Raw genomic sequence first — 27,622 nt, 5'->3', positions numbered from 1 at the left:
TTTACGGCGAAAGCATACCGTGCGATTATCTGAGAACAGCGCCCAGCAGACGAATCATTACAAACAGTTACCAGCCAAGTAGAGTTACACAAGTCAGAAATAGCAATAAAATTAATTACTTACCTTTGATGATCTTCATATTGTTGCACTCACAAAACTCCCATTTACTCAATAAATGTTAGTTTTGTTCGATAAAGTCTCTCTTTATATCCAAAAACCTCAGTTTTGTTCAGTAATCCACAGGCTCAAAGGAAACCGGACAATAATAATAAACAATAATCGGTCGACCTCTACTCTGGACGGTTCTGACTTAGAATATGTGGACAACTACAAATACCTAGGTGTCTGGATAGACTGTAAACTCTCCTTCCAGACTTATATTAAGCATTTCCAATCCCAAATTAAATCTAGAATCGACTTCCTATTTCGCGTCAAAACCTCCTTCACTCACGCTGTCAAACATACCCTCATAAAACTGACTATCCTACCGATCCTTGACTTTAGCGATGTTATTTTTAAAATAGCCTCCAACACTCTACTCAGCAAACTGGATGCACCAAAGCCCCATATACCACCCACCACTAAGACCTGATTAATGGTTGGTTTCTCAAATGACTGCCTCACCTGGTTCACCAACTACTTCTCTGATAGAATTCAGTGTGTCAAATCGGAGGGCCTGTTGTCCGGACCTTTGGCAGTCTCTATGGGGGTGCCACAGGGTTCAATTCTCGGGCTATTCCGTATACATCTGACCCTTCTTTGGACACTGTGTTAACAAACCTCCAAACGAGCTTCAATGCCATATAACACTCCTTCTGTGGCCTCCAACTGCTCTTAAACGCAAGTTAAACTACCTTAGACTGCATTCAGTAAATCACAGTGCCATCCGTTTTGTCACCAAAGCCCCATATACCACCCACCACTGAGACCTGTATGCTCTAGTCGGCTGGCCCTCGCTACATATTCATCGCTAAACCCACTGGCTCCAGGTCATCTATAAGTCTTTGCTAGGCCGCCTTCACTCAGATCACTGGTCACCATAGCAACACCCACCCGTAGCACGCGCTCCAGCAGGTATATCTCACTGGTCATCCCCAAAGCCAACACCTCCTTTGGCTGCCTTTTCCTTCCAGTTCTCTGCTGCCAATGACTGGAACGAATTTCAAAAATCGCTGAAGTTGGAGACTTATATCTCCCTCACTAACTTTAAGCATCAGCTATCTGAGCAGCTTACCGATCGCTGCAGCTGTACACAGCCCATCTGTAAATAGCCCATCCAACTGCCTACCTCATCCCCATATTTTTATTTACTTTTTTTGCTCTTTTGCACACCAGTATTTCTACTTGCACATCATCTATCACTCCAGTGTTAATTTGCTAAATTGTAGTTAATGAATCTGTAGTTCATTCAAACATTATATTAAACAGGACATTCAAATTAGCCTTACAATTATAATCCAAAGTAGTGTGAAATGCACTAATAAGCACCTGTAAATGACATTGTGAAAAACTAAAATCTTTGTTCACCATTTTTGCTCCAGGCAGATATACTACATCCATAACTAGTGGTTTCCTCATTACCAGATATACTAACTACATCCATAACTAGTGGTTTCCACATTACCAGATATACTAACTACATCCATAACTAGTGGTTTCCTCATTACCAGATATACTACATCCATAACTAGCGGTTTCCTCATTACCAGATATACTACATCCATAACTAGTGGTTTCCTCATTAGCAGTTAGTTCTACATCCATAACTAGTGGTTTCCTCATTACCAGATATACTACATCCATAACTAGTGGTTTCCTCATTAGAAGATATACTACATCCATAACTAGTGGTTTCCTCATTACCAGATATACTACATCCATAACTAGTGGTTTCCTCACTACCAGATATACTACATCCATAACTAGTGGTTTCCTTATTACCAGATATACTACATCCATAACTAGCGGTTTCCTCATTACCAGATATACTACATCCATAACTAGCAGTTTCCTCATTACCAGATATACTACATCCATAACTAGTGGTTTCCTCATTAGCAGATAGTTCTACATCCATAACTAGTGGTTTCCTCATTACCAGATATACTACATCCATAACTAGTGGTTTCCTCATTAGCAGATAGTTCTACATCCATAACTAGTGGTTTCCTCATTACCAGATATACTACATCCATAACTAGTGGTTTCCTCATTAGCAGATAGTTCTACATCCATAACTAGTGGTTTCCTCATTACCAGATATACTACATCCATAACTAGTGGTTTCCTCATTAGAAGATATACTACATCCATAACTAGTGGTTTCCTTATTACCAGATATACTACATCCATAACTAGCGGTTTCCTCATTACCAGATATACTACATCCATAACTAGCAGTTTCCTCATTACCAGATATACTACATCCATAACTAGTGGTTTCCTCATTAGCAGATAGTTCTACATCCATAACTAGTGGTTTCCTCATTACCAGATATACTACATCCATAACTAGTGGTTTCCTCATTAGAAGATATACTACATCCATAACTAGTGGTTTCCTCATTACCAGATATACTACATCCATAGCTAGTGGTTTCCTCATTACAAGATATACTACATCCATAACTAGTGGTTTCCTCATTAGCAGGGAGGAGTTTCTACAATCAAGTTGTGTTGCATCGCCCTCGTGCCGCAATTTTATTAAACACAGAAAGGGGCCTATATTGGAGACCAAAAGTCGTCTGGCACACTGCTTAGAGTTTCAACAACTTGAATAACTTATTTCTAGCCTACAATCATTGATTTTACTACTAATGTGAAAACAAGACAAACTATGACTATTCTTGCTCATTTTAAGATTATTGTTAAATAATTGTAACATTCATTACAGACATCAATTGTTGTACAACATCATGGCTACTCTGTTGGCATCACCTTTTACAGTGGATTACCGCTGTTGTGGGCCTTTAATCATCTGACTTTGTTGTTCACACAGGAGAGATAAGGGACTATCGTGGATCCTCTGGGGAGCCTCAACAACCTCATGATGCTGACGAGGCAGAGAAAAATCTCTCCAGATCAGAACTCCTCAAGAAACACCTGCAGAGATCCACAGGGAAGATAACTCACTGCTGCTCTGACTGTGGGAAGAGATTCACCTCCTCAGGCATTAAATTTCATCAGAGAACACACACAGGAGAGAAACCTTATAGCTGTGATCAATGTGGGAAGAGTTTTACTACATCTAGCAATCTGACTGTACACCAGAGAACACACACAGGAGAGAAACCTTATAGCTGTGGTCAATGTGGGAAGAGTTTTACTACATCTATCCAGCTGACATTACACCAGAGGACACACACAGGAGAGAAACCTTATAGCTGTGGTCAATGTGGGAAGAGTTTTACTACATCTATCCAGCTGACATTACACCAGAGGACACACACAGGAGAGATACCTTATAGCTGTGATCAATGTGGGAAGAGTTTTGGTAGATCTGGCCAGCTGACATCACACAAGAGAACACACACAGGAGAGAAATCTTATAGCTGTGATCAATGTGGGAAGAGTTTTACTACATCTGGCCATCTGACTTTACACCAGAGAACACACACAGGAGAGAAACCTTATAGCTGTGATCAATGTGGGAAGAGTTTTGGTAGATCTGGCCAGCTGACATCACACAAGAGAACACACACGGGAGAGAAACCTTATAGCTGTGGTCAATGTGGGAAGAGTTTTGGTAGATCTGACCTGCTGACATTACACCAGAGAATACACACAGGAGAGAAACCTTACAGCTGTGATCAATGTGGAAAGAGATGTACTACATCTGGCCAGCTGACATTACACCAGAGAACACACACAGGAGAGAAACCTTATAGCTGTGATCAATGTGGGAAGAGATTTACTACATCTAGCCAGCTGACATTACACCAGAGGATACACACAGGAGAGAAACCTTATTGCTGTAATCAATGTGGGAAGAGTTTTACTCAGCTGAACAGCCTGATAGTACACCAGCGGACACACACAGGAGAGAAACCTTTTAGCTGTGATCTATGTGGGAAGAGATTTACTACATCTAGCGCTCTTACTTCACACCAGAGAATACACACAGGAGAGAAACCTTATTGCTGTGATCAATGTGGGAAGAGTTTTACTACAGCTGGCCATCTGACTTTACACCAGAGAACACACACAGGAGAGAAACCTTATAGCTGTGGTCAATGTGGGAAGAGTTTTGGTAGATCTGACCAGCTGACATTACACCAGAGAACACACACAGGAGAGAAACCTTATAGCTGTGATCAATGTGGGAAGAGTTTTACTACATCTGGCCATCTGACTTTACACCAGAGAACACACACAGGAGAGAAACCTTATAGCTGTGATCAATGTGGGAAGAGTTTTGGTAGATCTGGCCAGCTGACATCACACAAGAGAACACACACAGGAGAGAAACCTAATTGCTGTAATCAATGTGGGAAGAGTTTTACTGAATCTAGCTCTCTGACTAAACACCAGAGAACACACACAGGAGAGAAATCTTATAGCTGTGATCAATGTGGGAAGAGTTTTACTGAATCTAGCTCTCTGACTAAACACCAGAGAACACACACAGGAGAGAAATCTTATAGCTGTGATCAATGTGGGAAGAGTTTTGGTAGATCTGGCCAGCTGACATCACACAAGAGAACACACACAGGAGAGAAACCTTATTGCTGTAATCAATGTGGGAAGAGTTTTACTGAATCTAGCTCTCTGACTAAACACCAGAGAACACACACAGGAGAGAAATCTTATAGCTGTGATCAATGTGGGAAGAGATTTACTACATCTAGCTCTCTGTCTTCACACCAGAGAACACACACAGGAGAGAAACCTTTTAGCTGTGGTCAATGTGGGATGAGATTTACCAGATTTAGATATCTAACTATACACCAGAGAAAACACACAGGACAGAAACCTTATAGCAGTAATAAATGTGGGAAGATATAGCTGTGACCAGAGATAATCTGATAAAAGATCTCGGATTCAACATCAGAAAATACATGTTATATAATAAATTGGTCTATAATCAATTTTATGAACAATCCTACATCACTCCAGTATTTATTGAAAACATTCAAGTGCTAATTGTCTTTATTCCACTACTGAAGAAGCATGACTCAAATCACCTCATACTTCAAACATTCAGCCTGACAAAAGATACATGTTTTATTATTCCATGCCTCACCCTTAAGTGAAGTATTGCCAATATATATTAACAAAGGGGTGTACATTTGGTTTTGATTTTCATATTTACAATTTATGTAACATTTAGTCATAGTTATTTATGCAACCAGCTGACAATTTTTGGGTACTATTATATTGAAATTGTTATCCTGCTTTTAGAATATCAGGGATCATTCTCAGATGTACCAACCCACATGTACTAGAGCACAGGTGTCAAACTCATTCCACGGGGGCCGAGTGTCTGCGGGTTTTCGCTTCTCCCTTGTACTTGATTGATGAATTAACATCACTAATTAGTTAGGAACTCCCCACACCTGGTTGTCTAGGGCTTTATTGAAAGGAAAAACCAAAAACCTGCAGACACTAGGCCCTCCGTGGAATGACATGACATTGGGGACTGGGCCCCGATCCAACAACATGCCTATCGAGTGAACCCTGAAAAGAGAGAGAAGCTCGGGATATTGCAGGAGCTCTTGAAATCAGACATGACTAATACAATTTGATTTGAGTTTTGTCCAAGGTGATGAGAGTTTTAGAAGCTGGTGAGTTTTAGGATTCTATAGAAAGTAATTATATTTTTTTCATTTATGTTTTGAAGTTGGACTTTAGCACGTATAGCTCGTCAGCACGTCCAGCTTGTCAGCACGTCTAGCTCGTTAGCAAGTATAGCTCGTTAGCAAGTATAGCTCGTTAACACCAATCAATGCGCCCTACGTGCTATCTCGTTAGTCAGTATGTGTTACACCTGTGCTGGCTTGTCCATCTCGTTAGTGGGAAGGTGTTTCACCTGAGCTGGTCCAGGTTCTATTTAAGAGTGTCTGGCCCAGTGCTCCAGTTGTCTTGATAGATGTGGAGAGTCAACACCTTTAGTTGCTCCACTTTTTTGGTTTGCTTCCTGTCTTTAAGTTTGTTGTAGGTTTTTCTTTTGTTTGCTTCTTCTTGGACAGATTTAGTGGGTCTCATGGTTGGTGTCTTTTAGGTCCCAGTTGTTGTTACTAGTCAACTTTCAGTGGACACCCCCATAATGTCTTTGAGAACCCCTCCTAAAAAACAAGCTTATATTTTGGGTTGGATATTTCATCCAATTAGTGTTTTAATCAATGGCATTTCCTTAGAATGCTCATTGGTCTTTCAGTTTTTAAATTTCAGTTTTTTTTGTTTACTAAGTATTTCAGTTTATTTTCATTGTTTTCTCCTGTGAAGCCATTGTGTTGCATCCATGTCTGAAATGTCCTGTATAAATAAAGCTTGATTTGATGTCAACAAATGAACCCAATGACTGACCAATCAACAGACTGTTGGTCCATCTTAGTATGAAAATCAGTATCAATCCCACTTTTCCAGCCTGCTGAAGGCATGGTGGAGTGGTAAACACCACCCCCGGCTCTACCAGGGGCTTGAGGTGGTCTCCCACAGCTCTGCTGGTGGAGTGGTGAACACCACCCCCGGCTCTACCAGGGGCTTGAGGTGGTCTCCCACAGCTCTGCTGGTGGAGTGGTGAACACCACCCCCGGCTCTACCAGGGGCTTGAGGTGGTCTCCCACAGCTCTGCTGGTGGAGTGGTGAACACCACCCCCGGCTCTACCAGGGGCTTGAGGTGGTCTCCCACAGCTCTGCTGGTGGAGTGGTAAACACCACCCCCGGCTCTACCAGGGGATTGAGGTGGTCTCCCACAGCTCTGCTTGTGGAGTGGTAAACACCACCCCCGGCTCTACCAGGGGCTTGAGGTGGTCTCCCACAGCTCTGCTGGTGGAGTGGTAAACACCACCCCCGGCTCTACCAGGGGCTTGAGGTGGTCTCCCACAGCTCTGCTTATGTCATGTTCTTTGGCCTTGTCGTTCCATTTCTTGACGGCCCCTGCAACACAAAGAAACACATTTAGTCATATTATATAAAACACTCAAAGTAATGGATGTGGAGCATCTATGGCCTCAGTTACAGTGGGCACGTAAATGTGACTTCTGTCATCTGATCACTCCAAGCTGCATTCGGTTCAGATCTACCAGGATGGGCCTTTGACATAGTCTGGATGCAGTCAGGCCACTGAATATAAATAAGCAATGTGAAGAGATGGGGTGAATGAGTGGGGAAAAGTACATTTGACACAAATTACCTTCATAATATCAAAGAACAAATGTGTGTGCCTGAGGGGAAATTACCTTTCATACAGCCAAAAGGGGTGAGAAATTACACCAATATCAGTGGACAATTTGCACTAATGTAAATAATCATAGATGATGGAACATATTCCCTTTAGCTGACGTGATGAACCGCCAAGGGGACATAAACATTTACCATCTAAACCATGTGTGACCTCTCACCTCTCTGGCTGTAGAAGTGTTCTTCCTAACCAGTCCCTCAACAGCTCTCTGACTGAGCTCCACCCTCACTGGGTTTTCAGAGGAGAGGAAGGCTGAGGAGGGATGGAAGGATGAATGGATAAGTCAGTCAATAAAGTGTAGAGCTGCTGTCTATGCTGTTTGACAAAATCACTATTTTAGTAGTTCATTAAAGTAAATAAGGCTTTATGACTGCTGAATACCAACTATCAATCACTTAGATCATGTATTTTCAGGTAGAGATACATCCTTGGGACGTCCCTAGCCCGTTGAAGTTGACATTTAAAAGGGTTAAGGTAGGGGTTAAGGTTAGGGTTTAGGGTAGGGGTTATGGATAGGGTTTAGGTAGGGATGTTCCAAGGATCCCAGATAGCATTGACCATTGTGCATTCTTCTGTTTCTTTTACATAGCAGGTGATGGGTTCTGACTTCTGAACTTGAAAATATGAAAAATCCTTATTATGTGAAATTTAATTAAACATTTACATTTACATTTTAGTCATTTAGAAGACGCTCTTATCCAGAGCGACTTACAGTAGAGTGCATACATTATTTTATTTTTTTACATTTTACATACTGAGACAAGGATATTGTGCCAATTGTGCGTCGCCCCAAGGACCTCCCGGTGACTCTGGTGACTCTGGTGGCGCAGAGACTCTGGTGGCGCAGCTAGCACTGCGATGCAGTGCCCTAGACCACTGCGCAAATATCCTTATTATGTGAAATTGAATGAAACAATAATGTATGTTGATGCTAATATGATGTACAATATTCCATGATGTTTCTATATGATAACAATAGAGTAATATATTTAATATGATGTACAATATTCCATGATGTTTCTATATGATAACAATACCGTAATATATTTAATATGCCATATAGTATTTTTTAACAGTTTCACTAATTAACTTATTCATTATGATTCAACGTCAGTTCACCGTCTCACCTCATACTGTATTGGAACAGCAGCAGCTGACTGCCCGGTTCAACATCAGTTCACCGTCTCACCTCATACTGTATTGGAGCAGCAGCAGCTGACTGCCCAGTTCAACATCAGTTCACCGTCTCACCTCATAATGTATTGGAGCAGCAGCAGCTGACTGCCCGGTTCAACGTCAGTTCACCGTCTCACCTCATACTGTATTGGAGCAGCAGCAGCTGACTGCCCGGTTCAACGTCAGTTCACCGTCTCACCTCATACTGTATTGGAGCAGCAGCAGCTGACTGCCCAGTTCAACGTCAGTTCACTGTCTCACCTCATACTGTATTGGAACAGCAGCAGCTGACTGCCCAGTTCAACATCAGTTCACCGTCTCACCTCATACTGTATTGGAGCAGCAGCAGCTGACTGCCCTGTTCAACGTCAGTTCACCGTCTCACCTCATACTGTATTGGAGCAGCAGCAGCTGACTGCCCAGTTCAACATCAGTTCACCGTCTCACCTCATACTGTATTGGAGCAGCAGCAGCTGACTGCCCAGTTCAACGTCAGTCCGGTTCAACGTCAGTTCACCGTCTCAACTCATACTGTATTGGAGCAGCAGCAGCTGACTGCCCGGTTCAACGTCAGTTCACCGTCTCACTGCATTGGAACAGCAGCAGCTGACTGCCCGGTTGAACGTCAGTTCACCGTCTCACCTCATACTGTATTGGAGCAGCAGCAGCTGACTTGATCGTTGATGCAACAACAGATGTATAGAACGGGTCACAAGGTTAAGATTTGTATGAGAGATAGTTATAATTCTCAGCAGACAGTATCTGCTGTAAAAACAGTACTCTTTGTGTAGAGACCAGGGTCTGGCCCTGGGTTCATCTCTCCCTGGTACCATATAGAACAGAAACATTAACTCATGCTCTGGAATGCGGTCTCTTTAGGTTTTATCACCCAAAAGACATTGTAAATCTCCTGTCAATGTTTTCTCCCAGAGGCCTATCCTCAGTAGAACACAGACACAATTTTCTAAGAACCCTCTATTCTGTTGCATAAAACAACCATTTGATCCAATAAAAGTATTATAACATAATGTTGCAGTTTTGCTCTCAGTGTCCACTGAAAGTTGACTAGTAACAACAACTGGGACCTAAAAGACACCCACCATGAGACCCACTAAATCTGCCCAAGAAGAGGCAAGCAAAAGAAAAACCCACAACTAACTTAAAGACAGGACGCAAACCAAAAAGGTGGAGCAACTAAAGGTGTTGACTCTCCACATCTATCAAGACAACTGGAGCACTGGGCCAGACACTCTTAAATAGAACCTGGACCAGCTCAGGTGAAACCCCTTCCCACTAAGGAGATGGACAAGCCAAAGCCTGTAACACCTTCCCCCTTTAGACAACAAATACATCCTATATTTTTTTTTTGGACATGTTTGCTCACCCCCAACAGAAAACTTCCATTTCACATAATCAACTACAATGCTTCTACAATATAAACATGGTGTCTACTGGCTGTCAACAATAAACAAGAAAAAACACATATTTCTAAATAATAATATACCATAGTATTATTTTTTTAATTATTCTTCTTTCAATAGAATCCTAAAACTCACTAGCTTCTAAAACTCTGGTCCCCTTGGAACGAGCCCCAAAAAGTTGTCTCCAATACGGAAAAACGTGCAGTCAAAATAAATTGTAATCCATGGCAACGCACTGGCTAAACGCAAAACTTGTTGACTGCCCACCCTTGAGACAATCAGCAACCAACTCCTGCAATATCCGTAGTAACTTTCCACCTTACTTCTCTCTCTCTTTTCAGGGTTCACTCGATAGGCATGTTGTTGGATCGGGGCCCAGTCCCCAATGTCATGCATTTGGTTTGGCACATCTGAGAATGAATCCTGATATTCTAAAAGCAGAGCAACATTGTCAATATAATTGTACCCCAAAAATGGTCAGCTGGTTGCATAAATAATTATTACATGAATTGTAAATATGAAATATAAAAACCAAATGTACACCCCTTTGTTAATATGTAGTGGCAATAATTAACTTAATGATGAGGCATGGAATAATAAAACATGTATCTTTTGTCAGGCTGAATGTTTGAAATATGAGGTGATTTGAGTCGTGCTTCTTCAGTAGTGGAATAAAGACAATTAGCATTTGAATGTTGTCAAGAAATACTGGAGTGATGTCAGATTGTTAATGAAATTGATTATAGACCAATTTATTATTATTCATGTGTGTGTATACAAACATCTGCAACAATTATCATATTACATGTATTTTTTTAAACAAGCAGCTTTTCAACTTGTAGAAAACAGCTAGCTACATTTTGAAGTGTTGCATTTTGATTAAAGTGGGTCACCAACACAGTAAGTGTAACACAACTCTTTTTTTGTTAGTCACTTTTTGTTAAATAATACTCTTTCAATTCAGAGCCTAGATTTCCCCTGAGGCTAATATCAATATCATGCTGCAATCAATTGAACAGGGCAAAGGATATGGTAGAACATCATTAAAATACTCCTACTACAATGTTAAAACATTCTACATTGTGACATTATTTCATTGATATCATGAAACAACTTCTTCATGTATGCATTTTCTGATGTTTGATCAGAGATCTTTTATCAGAGTATCTCTTCTCACATTGATTACAACTATAAGGCTTCTCTCCTGTGTGTGTTCGCTGGTGTACTATCAGGCTGCTTGGCTGAGTAAAACTCATCCCACATTGATCACAGCTAAAAGGTTTCTCTCCTGTGTGTGTTCTCTGGTGTATTTTAAGTTCTGATGAAGATGTGGAACCTTTCCCACAGTCAGAGCATTTCTTCCCTGTGGTTCTCTGCTGGTGTTTCGACGTGGAGAGACTCTTCTCTGCCTCGTCAGCATCATGAGGTTGTTGAGGCTCCCCAGAGGATCCGCGATGTTCACACAGGAGAGAGATGTGACTAACAAGTCAGACAGATGGTTTAAGGCCCATAACAGCAGAAATCCACTGTAAAAGGTGATGTGTAGCCATGATGTTGTACAAACAATGACTTCTGTAATGAATGTTCATTATTTGACATTTGTCTTAAGATTGTCAAGTGAACAACCATAGTCATATAACGTGTAAGGTAACTTATTTGAAAAGTCATTACTTTATTGCATTACTCAACATTTGTCATAATTATTTAAAGCAGTTCATTTGTATCCGCCCTCTCGTTGGACTTCAGCTGCATATTTTCCCCCATTTTCTTCAAATCTGAAAACGTTAAAGCCACAACCATTTCCTGAAGAATTGCATTATGTGCCCTAAAGTACTGCGTGTTTACGTCATATTTTGGCGAATTTAGTACGACATCCGGGGACTTTTGGCATACTAACTACATCATACTATGACCAATAAGCAGACTATATACTCTATTAACATCACAAATAGTGCAGTTAGTATGAGTATTCTAACACAGCTCAGGACTCCGGGCAGCCATTTTGTTTGTTTAAAAACTAGGTTGCCACTTTTAAAAAAGCCACTCAACAATCAATCTGCAGTTGAAACAATAACAAAGCTGTAATTCCACCACTGTTTTGGTAATAAGATGATGAGGCTGGAGAAATGTAACTAGTCTCAAATTCATAGACAGACTTATGGATGAAAGGACTGACAATCCATGATATCAACATTATAGTTTTAACCATGTTGAGGCTATACAGTGTTGATTTACATTGTTTCTAAACATTGGAGCAAAAAAAAGTTATGATAGGGCAAACTGTTGAACTAAGCTCATGAGGAATGTTTCATATTCTTCATGAATCAATGGCTTTAAAAATATATATATATATATATATATATATATAAATAATTTTAAAGTCAAAATATGGATGTAGCAATTGCAGATTTCCGCTTTAACACCAAGTACAACACACATCAGTTCAACTTCCAACCACAGAGTTTGTGCTTCTGTTAAGACAGTACTTACGTTCATCGTTAGTCTCCTCTTCTTTCACTGTAACGTATTTCTCTTCTTCTTTCACGGTAACAGCCTCACCTTCTACTTGTTTTTGTATTGTAACAGCCTCCTCTTCCTCCCCCTCTTTCACGAGAGCTTCTTTCTCCATCCAGCAGACCTTCTCTTCTTCAGCAGGAACGGGGTTAAGTTTGAGACTGGAGCAATGAGGCATGTACTGAAGTCGCTGAGCGGTATAATTCAAAGCAGTGTCGCTTTATCAGCAGCACGTGATCAATGACGTCTGAAGAATAATTTCGTGGAACACCTGATTGGTTTGGTATTGGGCTCGTTCGACATTGCAGCCGACATTGCAGGTGGCTGCTGACTGCTGACTGAATAATATATGACATAATGGCTACGCTGCTACGGCGTGTGACTTCATCTATAAAATGTGGCTGTTCTAAATTCTAAATTCTCAAAGCCTTGAGTAATGAACATATTTTTGACAAAATTGGCTGGAAAGAGCCAATGATTCAGGAAGCTTTGTTTCCCCATCACTACTTTTCAGCATGTTTTCTGTGAATTAGACTACGGGAGTTTTGTAACTTTTTCTCCGGTAGTTGGTCTCGCTGACCATAACCGTGCTGGTTGGCTACGCTGGTTAGGCTAATAGCTAGTTGGCCAAATAGCTAACGTTGGCTGGCTGGCTAACTGCATATAGATAACTGCATATAGCTAATGTTAGCTGCCTGGCTAATATTACTGCATATAGCTAATGTTAGCTCGCTGGCTAAGTTAACTGCATATAGCTAATGTTAGCTGGCTGGCTAAGATAACTGCATATAGCTAACATTAGCTGGCTGGCTAAGATAACTGCATATAGCTAACATTCTTTGATATTTGGTTAGATGGCATTATGTATTTACAGAACTGTGGTTTACTTTAATCACTCAAGTTATGAGTGCAAATTATTGGTTTAATTTAAAGTTATACATTTTAAGTTATTTCTCTTGTAGTATACATCATAGGGAATAGGCTGGTCGTCCATATTACTTCACACCTGACTTTGGCATTCTTCTAAATTCTGATTGGTTTAGTGTGATAACTCCAAAAATAGAACTGTGAGGTGTTACTTTGCATTGGAAATGCTGGAAATGGAAATGGAACATTGGAAATGTTTTAATATTTTATTTTATATTTTATAAACGATCCTACACATACAAACAACCTCATAGAAACATTAATTAACTACATCACACCTGTCCAGACCCACTAGAACACACCTCCATCTCCATTAACTACATCACACCTGCCCAGACCCACTAGAACACACCTCCATCTCCATTAACTACATCACACCTGTCCAGACCCACTAGAACACACCTCCATCTCCATTAACTACATCACACCTGTCCAGACCCACTAGAACACACCTCCATCTCCATTAACTACATCACACCTGCCCAGACCCACTAGAACACACCTCCATCTCCATTAACTACATCACACCTGTCCAGACCCACTAGAACACACCTCCATCTCCATTAACTACATCACACCTGTCCAGACCCACTAGAACACACCTCCATCTCCATTAACTACATCACACCTGCCCAGACCCACTAGAACACACCTCCATCTCCATTAACTACATCACACCTGCCCAGACCCACTAGAACACACCTCCATCTTCATTAACTACATCACACCTGTCCAGACCCACTAGAACACACCTCCATCTCCATTAACTACATCACACCTGTCCAGACCCACTAGAACACACCTCCATCTCCATTAACTACATCACACCTGCCCAGACCCACTGGAACACAGCCCTAACTCCTCTGCCAACTCACTTTCAACTTTTAGATAATAAAGCATTTGACCTTTCTATTGAATTAACAACAGAGGATTGGTTGATTTCCAGGTTTAATTAAGTATAATATTTCAGATGATTGATGAGAAAAGTATCGTCCAACTCTGGGGTATCTCACTGCACCCTCAAATGCCATGTCTTGAAATATACAGACAGACAGATTAAAAGTAATTTTACATTGTATAATTGTACTTCTGACAGCCAACTCTCTAACTCCTCCCATAACTTTATGACATCATAACATTCCCAGAAGGATTATTGAGTCATTGTTAGTTTTACACTGAAGACATGACTCTGCCGTTGTGCTGTAGAATTTGTGAATTTTGTCTCTTGTATAATTAAGGGACTATCATTTGTCCCAACATCACAGGCCACAGACTTTGATGCAGTTAAAGACTTCCAAAAGTGTTTCCGCAGTTTAAGATCAACTGAGTTTTTTTAATGGTGTTTCTCCCTGTGCACCTGCCAATGTAAATCCTTTGAACGAGACAAGTTACCAGACAGGACATATTGCTAATGTTCTTCCCATTAATAACCTCAATGACAATTAGCTTACATTTACATTTTACATTTAAGTCATTTAGCAGACGCTCTTATCCAGAGCGACTTACAAATTGGTGCATTCACCTTATGACATCCTTGTGGGCGGTGGTGGTGATGACGTCCTATTCCTATGGATTGATCATCAGGAGTCAGATGTGAAGGAGGAGGTTGATCATCAGGAGTCAGATGTGAAGGAGGAGGTTGATCATCAGGAGTCAGATGTGAAGGAGGAGGTTGATCATCAGGAGTCAGATGTGAAAGAGGAGGTTGATCATCAGGAGTCAGATGTGAAGGAGGAGGTTGATCATCAGGAGTCAGATGTGAAAAGAGGAGGTTGATCATCAGGAGTCAGATGTGAAGGAGGAGGTTGATCATCAGGAGTCAGATGTGAAGGAGGAGGTTGATCATCAGGAGTCAGATGTGAAGGAGGGGGTTGATCATCAGGATTCAGATGTGAAGGAGGAGGTTGATCATCAGTGAACCTCTAGGATTGTGGCTGGGCTGGTGTTTCCACTTCCAGCTGGGTCATGTATTTTGATACATTGAATGTTGATACTGTGAAACTATGTTATATATTTGTACCTCCTGTTTCAGGAAGTGATGTCACTAAGTACTGCCCTATATATACAATGCATTCGGAAAGCATTCAGACCCCTTCACTTTTTCCACATTTTGTTACGTTACAGCCTTATTCTAAAATTGATTCAATCATTTTTTCCCTCATCAATCTACACAATACCCAATAATGACATCACAATACCCTATAAGACATCACATTGCCCCATAATGACATCACAATACCCCATAATGAAAAAGCAAAAACAGGTAAATAAATGAAAATGTTTGATTTTCTTTAAAAAACAAGGACATTTCTTAGTGACCCCAAACTTTTGAATGGTAGTGTACATCTACATGATGTGTTGTTACACCATGTAGGAGCAGTATAGACCTAGTCTGTTCATTATATACATCTACATGATGTATTGTTGCACCATGTTGGAGCAGTATAAACCTAGTCTGTTCATTATATACATCTACATGATGTATTGTTACACCATGTAGGAGCAGTATAGACCTAGTCTGTTCATTATATACATCTATATGATGTATTGTTACACCACGTAGGAGCAGTATGGACCTACAGTAGCTTGCTAATTATTTAGATTTAGTTTGACTTAATGAAACTGCCTTAAATATGCTGTGGTAAACATTTTTTATTCGCACTAATCAATCAACACATTCCTGTCTTTGTATGTCTCAATATAATGGTATTATTAATTAAATCCATTTACAATAATCTTTGTCTGAAAATAAAATATGATCCTCAACTGCGTTTCCCCTCCAGTCAGCAGACGGCGATGTGCGTCTTTCAGGTGACGCTGCCAGCGTGACGTATAATCTAGGGGACGGTTCTTCATAAACAGCTCGTTAACCACCTCGGTAGCTTGCTAGCCAACATAGCCGTAAGATTCAAGCTATTTAGACGCTTTCGGTGTATATTAACTACTGTGTTTTAGACACACTTAGGTCCTATCTAGTTGTTAACCTATTTAATAATACGTTATTTTGTATTAGTCAGCTACAGTAGCTGACTGGTTAAATTAGCACTAGCCTAGTCGCTAATGATAGCTAGCTAGCTAACATCCCTGAACATGAGCTCACTAAACATCTCCCCTCTTGTTAAAGAAGAGGCGGTCTGTTGGACGGAGGAAGAAGCTCTGGGGCAGAACATTGTCGCGAAAGAGGAGGAGGTCACAGTAAAAATAGAAGTAGAGGATGAGGCTGTTACAGTGAAAGAAGAAGAGAAAGACGTTACAGTGAAAGAAGAGGAAGAAGCGTTCAGAGTGAAAGAGGAGGAGGATGTTACAGTAAAAGAAGAGGGGGAAGTTTTTGGAGTGAAGAAGGAAGGGGAGATTACTGTCACATTGAAAGATGAAGTGGAGGAGATAGGAGATCTGATTAACACCAGTAAGTACCGCCTTAAATGTGTTTTTAACATTTTCGATATTCGGAGTTGGCTCGTCAATACCTCTTCAACGGAGGGCCCTGGGATGATGACTGATATGTCTAGAATCAGACGACTGGAGCGCAAGCTACCCCTTGTTTTCTCCGTTCCGTTTCCAAAAAGTGACTTAACATATATATTTGAGAAGGGTCTATCTGCTGACCGCAGACTGGGGGCATGGCATGTTGTGATTGTCATGTAGTGGCATGACCTAGAGAGTTAAAACCTACTGTAGCACTGTGGGTTATCTAGCTCCCGCCTATCCTTTCTTTGGATTAGTGGATTAATCTTTTTATTGTAATCTATTGTTTATATTCTATGAGGGTTGTTGTCGTCAACCGCCTGTATTCAATGGAGAGAGATGCTAAGCTACTAGCATGAATATGCACCGCCTGTATTCAATGGAGAGAGATGCTAAGCTACTAGCATGAATATGCACCGCCTGTATTCAATGGAGAGAGATGCTAAGCTACTAGCATGAATATGCACTGCCTGTATTCAATGGAGAGAGATGCTAAGCTACTAGCATGAATATGCACCGCCTGTATTCAATGGAGAGAGATGCTAATGTAGCGTGGTTCGTTCTGCGTTGTGTAATTCTTAATGAAGACGCTGCCACAACTGATGGTCTGCTCGTTGAAATCTTTTTATTTGCCCTGCACACGAAGAGACAACACACACGTTACCCTTGGTGCAGTCACAGCTCTCCGGCACCTTGCTAGCCGAGGGTCAGGCAAAAGAGCGCCAAAAGGAATTAACAGGTGCTGCGTGCACACTCGCTGCACAACAGCATATACAAGTAAAACTATACAGAACATAATTCTGACAAAATAAAAGACATACCTGCACACGAAGAGACAACACACACGTTACCCTTGGTGCAGTCACAGCTCTCCGGCACCTGCGCGAGCACATGTACACTCACTCAACCACTGTCACAAGTACTTAGAAGTTACAACAGATACCCCAGTCAGTGAGCTCTGTGAAACTTGTTAACATAAATTCCTACACTGTCCACACTATACCAAACGTATGGTTGCAAAACAGTACATTGTATAACCTTATGACGGTTCCATATTAAACAGTTTCGGAGCCAAGGACAACATACCTTGCTAGCCGAGGGTCAGGCAAAAGAGAACGATAAAGTGGTATGGGGATACAGATAACCCGCGATGGGCCAAACCAAAATATACAAAACTTTTACAATCACTTGTATGTACAATATTGGTATGAAAAAGTGTTTGTACACCAAATAAAAACATTAGCTATGCAGCTGTAATTAAATAAAAAAATACACTGAATTATTATTATTATTACCAGATTATTAACATCCCCTCTTGACCTGGCCTATTTGAATTGGTCCTTGTGTGCAATTTGGTGCGTAATCTAGGGGAACAACATCACACTGCTACACTAAGCTACTAGCATGAATATGCACCGCCTGTATTCAATGGAGAGAGATGCTAAGCTACTAGCATGAATATGCATAGCGATCTGCAGACAACTCCTATAGTGTTTTTTATCAAAGTTGTCGGTATGTCACGTGTCCACATAACAACTTAAGCACTACGAACCTTCTGTTGGATCAAGTAAACCTCACGTAGCAAATAAGCCATTCATTTTGTTGTTGACCAAATTCGACACTTCCCACATTGGGTTGATAATTGTTTCCACTTGGATACAACCTACTGTAGCCTACTGGCATGACCTAGAGAGATACAACCTACTGTAGTCTACTGGCATGACCTAGAGCGTTACAACCTACTGTAACCTACTGGCGTGACCAAGAGAGATACAACCTACTGTAACCTACTGGCATGACCTAGAGAGATACAACCTACTGTAACCTACTGGCTTGACCTAGAGAGCTAAAGTTGTAAAGTTCCTGGATTTTAAATGAATATTTTCCAGTAATAATGATAATTTGTATCATATCCACATGTGGGATCCCTCTCCTTTGTCGTTCACTCTCCTTTGTCGTCCACTCTACACCAATAACAGACAACTACTGTGGGACTCCCGATCCCTGCCGGATGTGATACAGCCTGGATTCGAACCAGGGACTGTAGTGACGCCTCTTGCACTGAGATGCAGTGGCTTAGACTGCTGAGTCCGTGTGTTAACTATTAGAGTGCTGTAGTAGAATGCCTAAAAGGCCTCTAGAGTTTTAAATATCGGTTATCGGTATCGTTTTTTTTGGGCAAGGAAAATATTGGATGTCGGTATTGGCCAAAAATGTAATATCGGTGCATCCCTTTATTCTAAAATGTTTCACAATACCCCATAATGACATCACAATACCCCATAATGCCAAAGCAAAAACAGGTTTCGATTTTTTGCAAATGTATTGAAACTATTCCCCAGGATAACTAGTCTGAGTAATGTAAGATCCCAGGATAACTAGTCTCAGAGTAATGTAAGATCCCAGGATAACTAGTCTCGGAGTAATGTAAGATCCCAGGATAACTAGTCTCAGAGTAATGTAAGATCCCAGGATAACTAGTCTCAGAGTAATGTAAGATCCCAGGATAACTAGTCTCAGAGTAATGTAAGATCCCAGGATAACTAGTCTCAGAGTAATGTAAGATCCCAGGATAACTAGTCTCAGAGTAATGTAAGATGCTTGGAAAAAGAAGCTGAAAAGAATAACAGAACGGCACCATTAGAACTAAAATGTGTCGCCTGGATGTCAGACCTCCAACCCTCCAAACTGTAAATAAATAATAAAATGTGTCTCCTGGATGTCAGACCCCCAACCCTCCAAACTGTAAATAAATAATAAAATGTGTCTCCTGGATGTCAGACCCCCGACCCTCCAAACTGTAAATAAATAATAAAATGTGTCTCCTGGATGTCAGACCCCCAACCCTCCAAACTGTAAATAAATAATAAAATGTGTCTCCTGGATGTCAGACCCCCAACCCTCCAAACTGTAAATAAATAATAAAATGTGTCTCCTTGGCAACAGTAGAACCTCAGCACGTTTACTGTATATGTCGAGACAAAGGAATGATGTAAACAAATGATCCAAAATATTTTTGTCAATGAGACAGTATATAAACAAAGGAATGACCGAACCCCCTTTGGTGACTGAATGCTTGTAAGGAAAACTACATGATCAAAACATTAGATCACATCAAATAAGCCTGAGTGGTTTCACCTCCTCCCAGACTATACTGGATACTACAGTTATAACTACATAGTTATACAGGATACTACATAGTTATACAGGATACTACAGTTATACAGGATACTACAGTTATAACTATACATAGTTATACAGGATACTACAGTTATACAGGATACTACAGTTATAACTATACATAGTTATACAGGATACTACAGTTATAACTATACATAGTTATACAGGATACTACAGTTATACAGGATACTACAGTTATAACTATACATAGTTATACAGGATACTACAGTTATAACTATACATAGTTATACAGGATACTACAGTTATAACTATACATAGTTATAGAGGATACTACAGTTATACATGATACTACAGTTATAACTATACATAGTTATACAGGATACTACAGTTATACAGGATACTACAGTTATAACTATACATAGTTATACAGGATACTACAGTTATACAGGATACTACAGTTATAACTATACATAGTTATACAGAATACTACAGTTATACAGGATACTACAGTTATACAGGATACTACAGTTATAACTATACAAAGTTATACAGGATACTACAGTTATAACTTAACATAGTTATACAGGATACTACAGTTATGACTTAACATAGTTATTCCAAAGGTGGGCTACTTACTATCCACTGTTTGCAAGCCACCGTTGCTGATCTATTTTATTTATTTATTTCACCTTTATTTAACCAGGTAGGCAAGATGAGAACAAGTTCTCATTTAGAACTGTGACCTGGCCAAGATAAAGCAAAGCAGTTCGACACTTACAAAAACACAGAGTTACACATGGAGTGTAACAAACATACAGTCAATAATACAGTAGAAAAATAAGTCCAAGATAAAGCACAGAGAACTGTTCCTTTATTCAGTACATTTAGAATGATAACGCATTACAGGTTATTGTCCTGTTAGGACAGTTTTTTGTATTCAGATCTCTGAAATGCACTCTAACTATGTAACATTTAGTGTCTCCTTATGTTACGCTGGGAAAACAGTTTTCATGGGCACAGAAATCCAAAATAATTTCAGAGTTTGCTTAATCAAATGGTTCTAACCTAGAGTCACCTTAACTTTATTGACAACACTCAAATGGATACTGTCATGAACGTGGTTCTTCAATAATTACACATCATTCTTAATACTGTAGCTGTTTAGTTAGTCACATGTTCAACTATCATCAGCTGATGCAGGAAATAATTTTCTGAATGCCAGTCACATGACAAACATCACGACATGCAACAACAACCAAAGTGCTTCTTCATTCATTACTCTGGTAAAGACAGTTATGCCGTGCTCCACGTTGGATCCAACATCCCTAACAAATTGGTGTTTATAATGTTATTGTCTGCTTGATTTACAGTAGGGTCTCGTTAGTCTGTTTGCACACAGAGATACTTAGCTCATAATGTGTAGAGAACTGTTCCTTGATGGATAGGCTATTGTACAACACACAGAGCTATTTTCCTATATTTGTTGTTAGGTGAAGTTATGGGACAATTTGGCAAAAAGTGTACAAACCCTCATTGTCAGGCTGATGGAAAAGACAAAGAGCATTTTACTGGTTGAAGGGTTTTTTAAGTACAAAGCGGTTGATTTGCGATGATCAAACAAACATTATATTAAGCAGGACATTCAAACGAGCCTTACAATTATAATCCAAAGTAGTGTGAAATGCACTCATAAGCAACCTGGAAATGGAGGCTACTCCCCTGAGTTTTCACCCATTCACATTCAGAATACTTTGTGAAAAACTAAAATCTTTGCTATAACTATAATCCTCACTAGCGGGAAGGAGTTTCTACAACCAGATATACTACATCTATAACTAGTGGTTTACTCATTACCAGATATGCTACATCCATAACTAGCGCTATCCTCATTACCAGATATACTACATCCATAACTAGTGGTTTCATCATTACCAGATATACTACATCCATAACTAGTGGTTTCCTCATTAGCAGATATGCTACATCCATAACTAGTGGTTTCCTCATTACCAGATATGCTACATCCATAACTAGTGGTTTCCTCATTACCAGATATACTACATCCATAACTATCGGTTTCCTCATTACCAGATATACTACATCCATAACTAGTGGTTTCCTCATTACCAGATATACTACATCCATAACTATTGATTTCCTCATTACCAGATATACTACATCCATAACTATCGGTTTCCTCATTACCAGATATACTACATCCATAACTAGTGGTTTCATCATTACCAGATATGCTACATCCATAACTAGTGGTTTCCTCATTAGCAGATATGCTACATCCATAACTAGTGGTTTCCTCATTAGCAGATATGCTACATCCATAACTAGTGGTTTCCTCATTACCAGATATGCTACATCCATAACTAGTGGTTTCCTCATTAGCAGATATACTACATCCATAACTAGCGGTTTCCTCATTACCAGATATACTACATCCATAACTAGTGGTTTCCTCATTAGCAGGGAGGTGTTTCTACAATCAAATTGTATGTGCTTTGCCCTCGTGCCGCAATTTTATTAAACACAGAAAGGGGCCTATATTGGAGACCAAAAGTCGTCTGGCTCACTGCTTAGAGTTTCAACAACATGAATAACTTATTTCTAGCCTACAATCATCGATTCTACTACTAATGTGAAAACAATACAAAATATGATTATTGTTGCTCATTTTAACCTGTTAGGCTGGCTGGCCCGATATCGGTACACTTATGACAACATCCAGCTCAAGTGCAGGGCGCAAAATTCAAAAGCTATTTTTTTAAAATATTTAACTTTCACACATTAACAAGTCCAAGACACCAGATGAAAGATAAACTTCTTGTGAATCAAACCAACATGTCCGATTTTTAAAATGTTTTACAGGGAAGACAAAATATGTAAATCTATTAGCTAACCACGTTAGCAAATGACACCACTTTTATAACTCCATCAGTTTCTTACTCCATCAGGTGCTATCACAAATTCGACCAAATAAAGATATAAATAGCCACTAACCAAGAAACAAATTCATCAGATGACAGTCTGATAACATATTTATTGTATAGCATATTTTTTTTCAAAAAATTTGCATATTTCAGGTATAAATCATATTTTACATTTCAGCTACAATCAGAAAGTGCACCGAAAGCAGCCATAATATTTACAGACACCAACGTCAAATAGCTAATTACTCATCATAAAACATTTCCGAAAAATATATAGTTTGCAGCAATTGAAAGATAGGCAACTTGTGATTCCAAACAATATTTCCGATTTATTAAATGTTTTACAGCGAAAACAAAATGTATCGCTATATTAGCGTAGCCACAATAGAGAGACACATTTGGGCGCCCACGACCCGTTCACATGCACGACAGATATATGAAATAACATCATAAAATGAGTCTTACTTTGGCTGATCTTTCATCAGAATGTTGAAACATGTGTCCTCTGTCCAGATGAGTCGTTGTTTGGATTCAGAATGGCAAATATCCCTCTTCAATTAGCATTGAAAGTAGCCAAGTGGCACAAATCTCTCAGACGTAAACACAGTCATACGACGGAACACGGTAAAACTCCCGAAAAAATGTCAATAATCTGATTAAACTATATTGAAAAAACATACATTATGATGATTTGTTCACATGTATCAAAAAAAATCCGAGCCGGAGATCATATTCACCTATAACGACGGTTTTCCAGGAGGCAATTCCAGGTCAAACTTCAGGCTTCAAAAAAAACAATTATGGCGTACCTCTCACTCCAAGAGGTTGTATTCAATCCCAGAACGAGATATTCAAGTCCTTTCTGCTCTCACTTCCGCATGACACCCAAGGGAAGGTGTATGACGTGTTTCTATAGTCCCAAGTGACATGCCCTTTTATAGACAAGCTCTTGAAGAGAGACCTCGCTTTTGGAAATCTCACTTCCGGATAGGAAATGGGCTGCAGAAAGAGTTCTGGTTCACTTAGAGAAATAATTCCAACGGTTAAAGAAACTAGAGAGTGTTTTCTATCCAATAGTAACGATAATATGCATATTGTACGAGCAAGAATTGAGTAGGAGGCCGTTTGAAGTGGCCACCTCTTTCCAGGTTACTCAGTGCTGCCCCTTGCAGCCATAAGAAGACAATTGTCAAATAACTTTAACATTCATTACAGACGTCAGTTGTTGTACAACATCATGGCTACGCTTTTGGCATCACCTTTTACAATGGATTTCCGCTGTTGTGGGCCTTTAACCATCTGTCTGACTTTGTTGTTCACACAGGAGAGATACTTCACTATCGTGGATCCTCTGGGGAGCCTCAACAACCTCATGATGCTGAAGAGGCAGAGAAGAGTCTCTCCAGATCAGAACACCTCAATAAACACCTGCAGAGATCCACAGGGAAGAGAACTCACAGCAGCTCTGGGAAGAGATTCACCTCATCAGGCATTAAAATTCATCAGAGAACACACACAGGAGATAAACCATTTAGCTGTGTTCAATGTGGGAAGAGTTTTGGTCAATCTTGCCATCTGATTCGACACCAGACAATACACACAGGAGAGAAGCCTTACAGCTGTGATCAATGTGGGAAGAGTTTTGGTCATTCTGGCAATCTGACTCAACACCAGAGAACACACACAGGAGAGACACCTTATAGCTGTGGTCAATGTGGGAAGAGTTTTGGTGCATCTAGCACTCTGACTATACACCAGAGAACACACACAGGAGAGAAACCTTATAGTTGTGGTCAATGTGGGAAGAGTTTTACTAAATCTAGCAATCTGACTCTACACCAGAGAACACACACAGGAGAGACACCTTATAGTTGTGGTCAATGTGGGAAGAGTTTTACTACATCTAGCAATCTGACTATACACCAGAGAACACACACAGGAGAGAAACCTTACAGCTGTGGTCAATGTGGGAAGAGTTTTACTACATCTGGCCATCTGACTCTACACCAGAGAATACACACAGGAGAGAAACCTTATAGCTGTGGTCAATGTGGGAAGAGTTTTGGTGCATCTAGCACTCTGACTATACACCAGAGAACACACACAGGAGAGAAACCTTACAGCTGTGGTCAATGTGGGAAGAGTTTTACTACATCTGGCCATCTGACTCTACACCAGAGAATACACACAGGAGAGAAATCTTATAGCTGACAAGAGACAAAGATCTCTGATCAAAGGAGTTATTTCGTGATATCAATGAAATGATGTCACAATGTAGAATGTTTTAACATTGTAGTATGAGTATTTTAATGATGTCACAATGTAGAATGTTTTAAAATTGTAGAAGGAGTATTTTAATGATGTCACAATGTAGAACCCTAAACATTTGTCCCCTGTTCTATTGATTTCAACATGATATGGATATTAGCATCAGGGGGAAAATCCAGGCTCTGAAATGAAAGAGTACTATTTATGTGATTTAACAAAAAGTGACTAACACAAAAAGAGCTGTGTTACATTTACCGTGTTGGTGACCCACTTGAATCAAAATGCAACACCTCAAAATGTAGCTAGCCGTTTTCTACAAGTTGTCCTCTAACCAGGGATGTACACATTACTCCCAGATTCCGTGTGGTTTTTGAGCTATTAGTTTTAACAGGACGTGCAACCTCATCTCCATCCTGTCACACAGTTGATTTCAACATGATATCGATGAGTGATGACAAATAAGTGTTGCGTTCCTTTGTTTAGCGACCCCTAAATTTAAATGCATCACTCCAAAATGCAGGTTGTCCTCTAACCAGTGAGGTAAAATATATCTTCCATTTCCATGTGTTTTTTTTTAGTTCCATGTGTTCCAAGGGGACGAGAGTTCTAGAATCTAGTGAGTTTTAGGAAGACAAGAATTCTAGAAGCTAGTTTTGAAAAGCTAGAAAAATACGTTTTTTTCCTTGTTTTTAATTGTTGGTCAGTAGACACCATGTTTATATTGGTGAAGGTGAAGCATTGTAGTTGATTATAATGTGAAATGGAAGTTGTTTTCTGTTGGTGGTGAGCATTCTCTTAAGGGGGGAAGGTGTTACAGTCTTTGGTTTTTCATTTATGTTTTGAGGTTGGACTTTTCCACGTCTAGCTCGTTAGCACGTAGGGCGCACTGATTGGTGTCACCTCGTTAGTCAGTATGTGTTACACCTGTGCTGGCTTGTCCATCTCGTTAGTGGGAAGGTGTTTCACCTGTGCTGGTCCAGGTTCTATTTAAGAGTGTCTGGTCCAGTGCTCCAGTTGTCTTGATAGATGTGGAGAGTCAACACCTTTAGTTGCTCCACCTTTTTGGTTTGCTTCCTGTCTTTAAGTTTGGTGTGGGTTTTTTCTTTTGTTTGCGTCTTCTTGGGCAGATTTAGTGGGTCTCATGGTGGGTGTCTTTTAGGTCCCAGTTGTTGTTACTAGTCAACTTTCAGTGGACACTGAGAGCAAAACTGCAACATTATGTTATAATACTTTTATTGCATCAACTGGTTGTTTTATGCAACAGAATAGAGGGTTCTTAGAACTATTGTGTCTGTGTCTTCTACTGAGGATGGGCCTCTGGGAGAAAACACTGACAGGAGATTTACAATGTCTTTTGGGTGATTAAAACCTAAAGAGACCACATTCCAGGGCATGAGTTACTGTTTCTGTTCTATATGGTACCAGGGAGAGATGAACCCCTCCTAAAAAAAAAATACCTTGAACTTTGCATTGCATCCAATTAATATTTTAATCAATGGCATTTCCTTAGGCTGCTCATTAGTCTTTCAGTTGTTAGTCTTCTGTTTGTTGTGTACTAAATATTTCATTTTTTTATTTGTTTTTTCTTGTGAAGCCATTGTGTTGCATCCATGTCTGAAATGTGCTGCATAAATAAAGCTTGATTTGACTTCAACAAATGAACCCAATGACTGACCAATCAAAAGACTCTTGGTCCCTCTTAGTATTTGTTAATGAATAGAATACAGTATATACATATGAGATGAGTAATACATAGACTAAGATACAGTAGAATAGGATAGAATACAGTATATACATATGAGATGAGTAATACATAGACTAAGATACAGTAGAATAGGATAGAATACAGTATATACATATGAGATGAGTAATGCCAGATATGTAAACATGCAGGAGATCCACGAAGGAAAGACAGTGATGGTGCTCGGTGACGTTGTTGTAAATGGAGGGTAAAATGGTAAAACGTTTGAGTTCATTTTGTCCATTATTACATCATTACATCAAGTGTTCCAATGGTAAAACGTTTGAGTTCATTCTGTCCATTATTACATCATTACATCAAGTGTTCCAATGGTAAAACGTTTGAGTTCATTTTGTCCTGGTCACTTTGCCTACTGTTTATTGCCACGTTGGGATGCAACCTTTGTTGTCATTATTTAAGCATTTTTTATCATTTTACGCCCGTTTTTTCTCCCCAATGTGGATCTTGTCTCATCGCTGCAACTCCCCAATGGGCTCAGGAGGCGAAGGTCGAGTCATGCGTCCTCTGAAACATAACCCGTCAAACCGCGCTTCTTAACACCCTCCCGCTTAACCCGGAAGCCAGCTGCACCAATGTGTAGGAGGAAACACCGGGCGACGCTTGG

General features: G+C 40.0%; 1 protein-coding gene across 1 annotated transcript in view; it reads left to right on the top strand.

Moving 5' to 3' along the window:
* The window catches only part of LOC129842367 (zinc finger protein 271-like), a 52,447-nt gene extending 25,531 nt beyond the window's left edge, over positions 1-26,916 (top strand). Inside the window, exons 3-6 of the mRNA XM_055910904.1 lie at positions 2,999-5,003; positions 12,616-12,691; positions 16,516-16,846; positions 24,313-26,916. Coding sequence (XP_055766879.1) covers positions 2,999-5,003; positions 12,616-12,691; positions 16,516-16,846; positions 24,313-25,199 — 3,299 coding nt within the window. The 3' untranslated portion in view covers positions 25,200-26,916. The remainder of the gene's footprint in view (positions 1-2,998; positions 5,004-12,615; positions 12,692-16,515; positions 16,847-24,312) is intronic.
* Positions 26,917-27,622: the final 706 nt, after the last annotated feature.

This window comes from Salvelinus fontinalis, unplaced genomic scaffold (genome assembly GCF_029448725.1).
Source record: "Salvelinus fontinalis isolate EN_2023a unplaced genomic scaffold, ASM2944872v1 scaffold_0036, whole genome shotgun sequence".
Taxonomy (NCBI): Eukaryota; Metazoa; Chordata; class Actinopteri; order Salmoniformes; family Salmonidae; genus Salvelinus; species Salvelinus fontinalis.
Note: the sequence above shows the minus strand (reverse complement) of the source record. Positions and strands in the feature narration are given on the sequence as shown.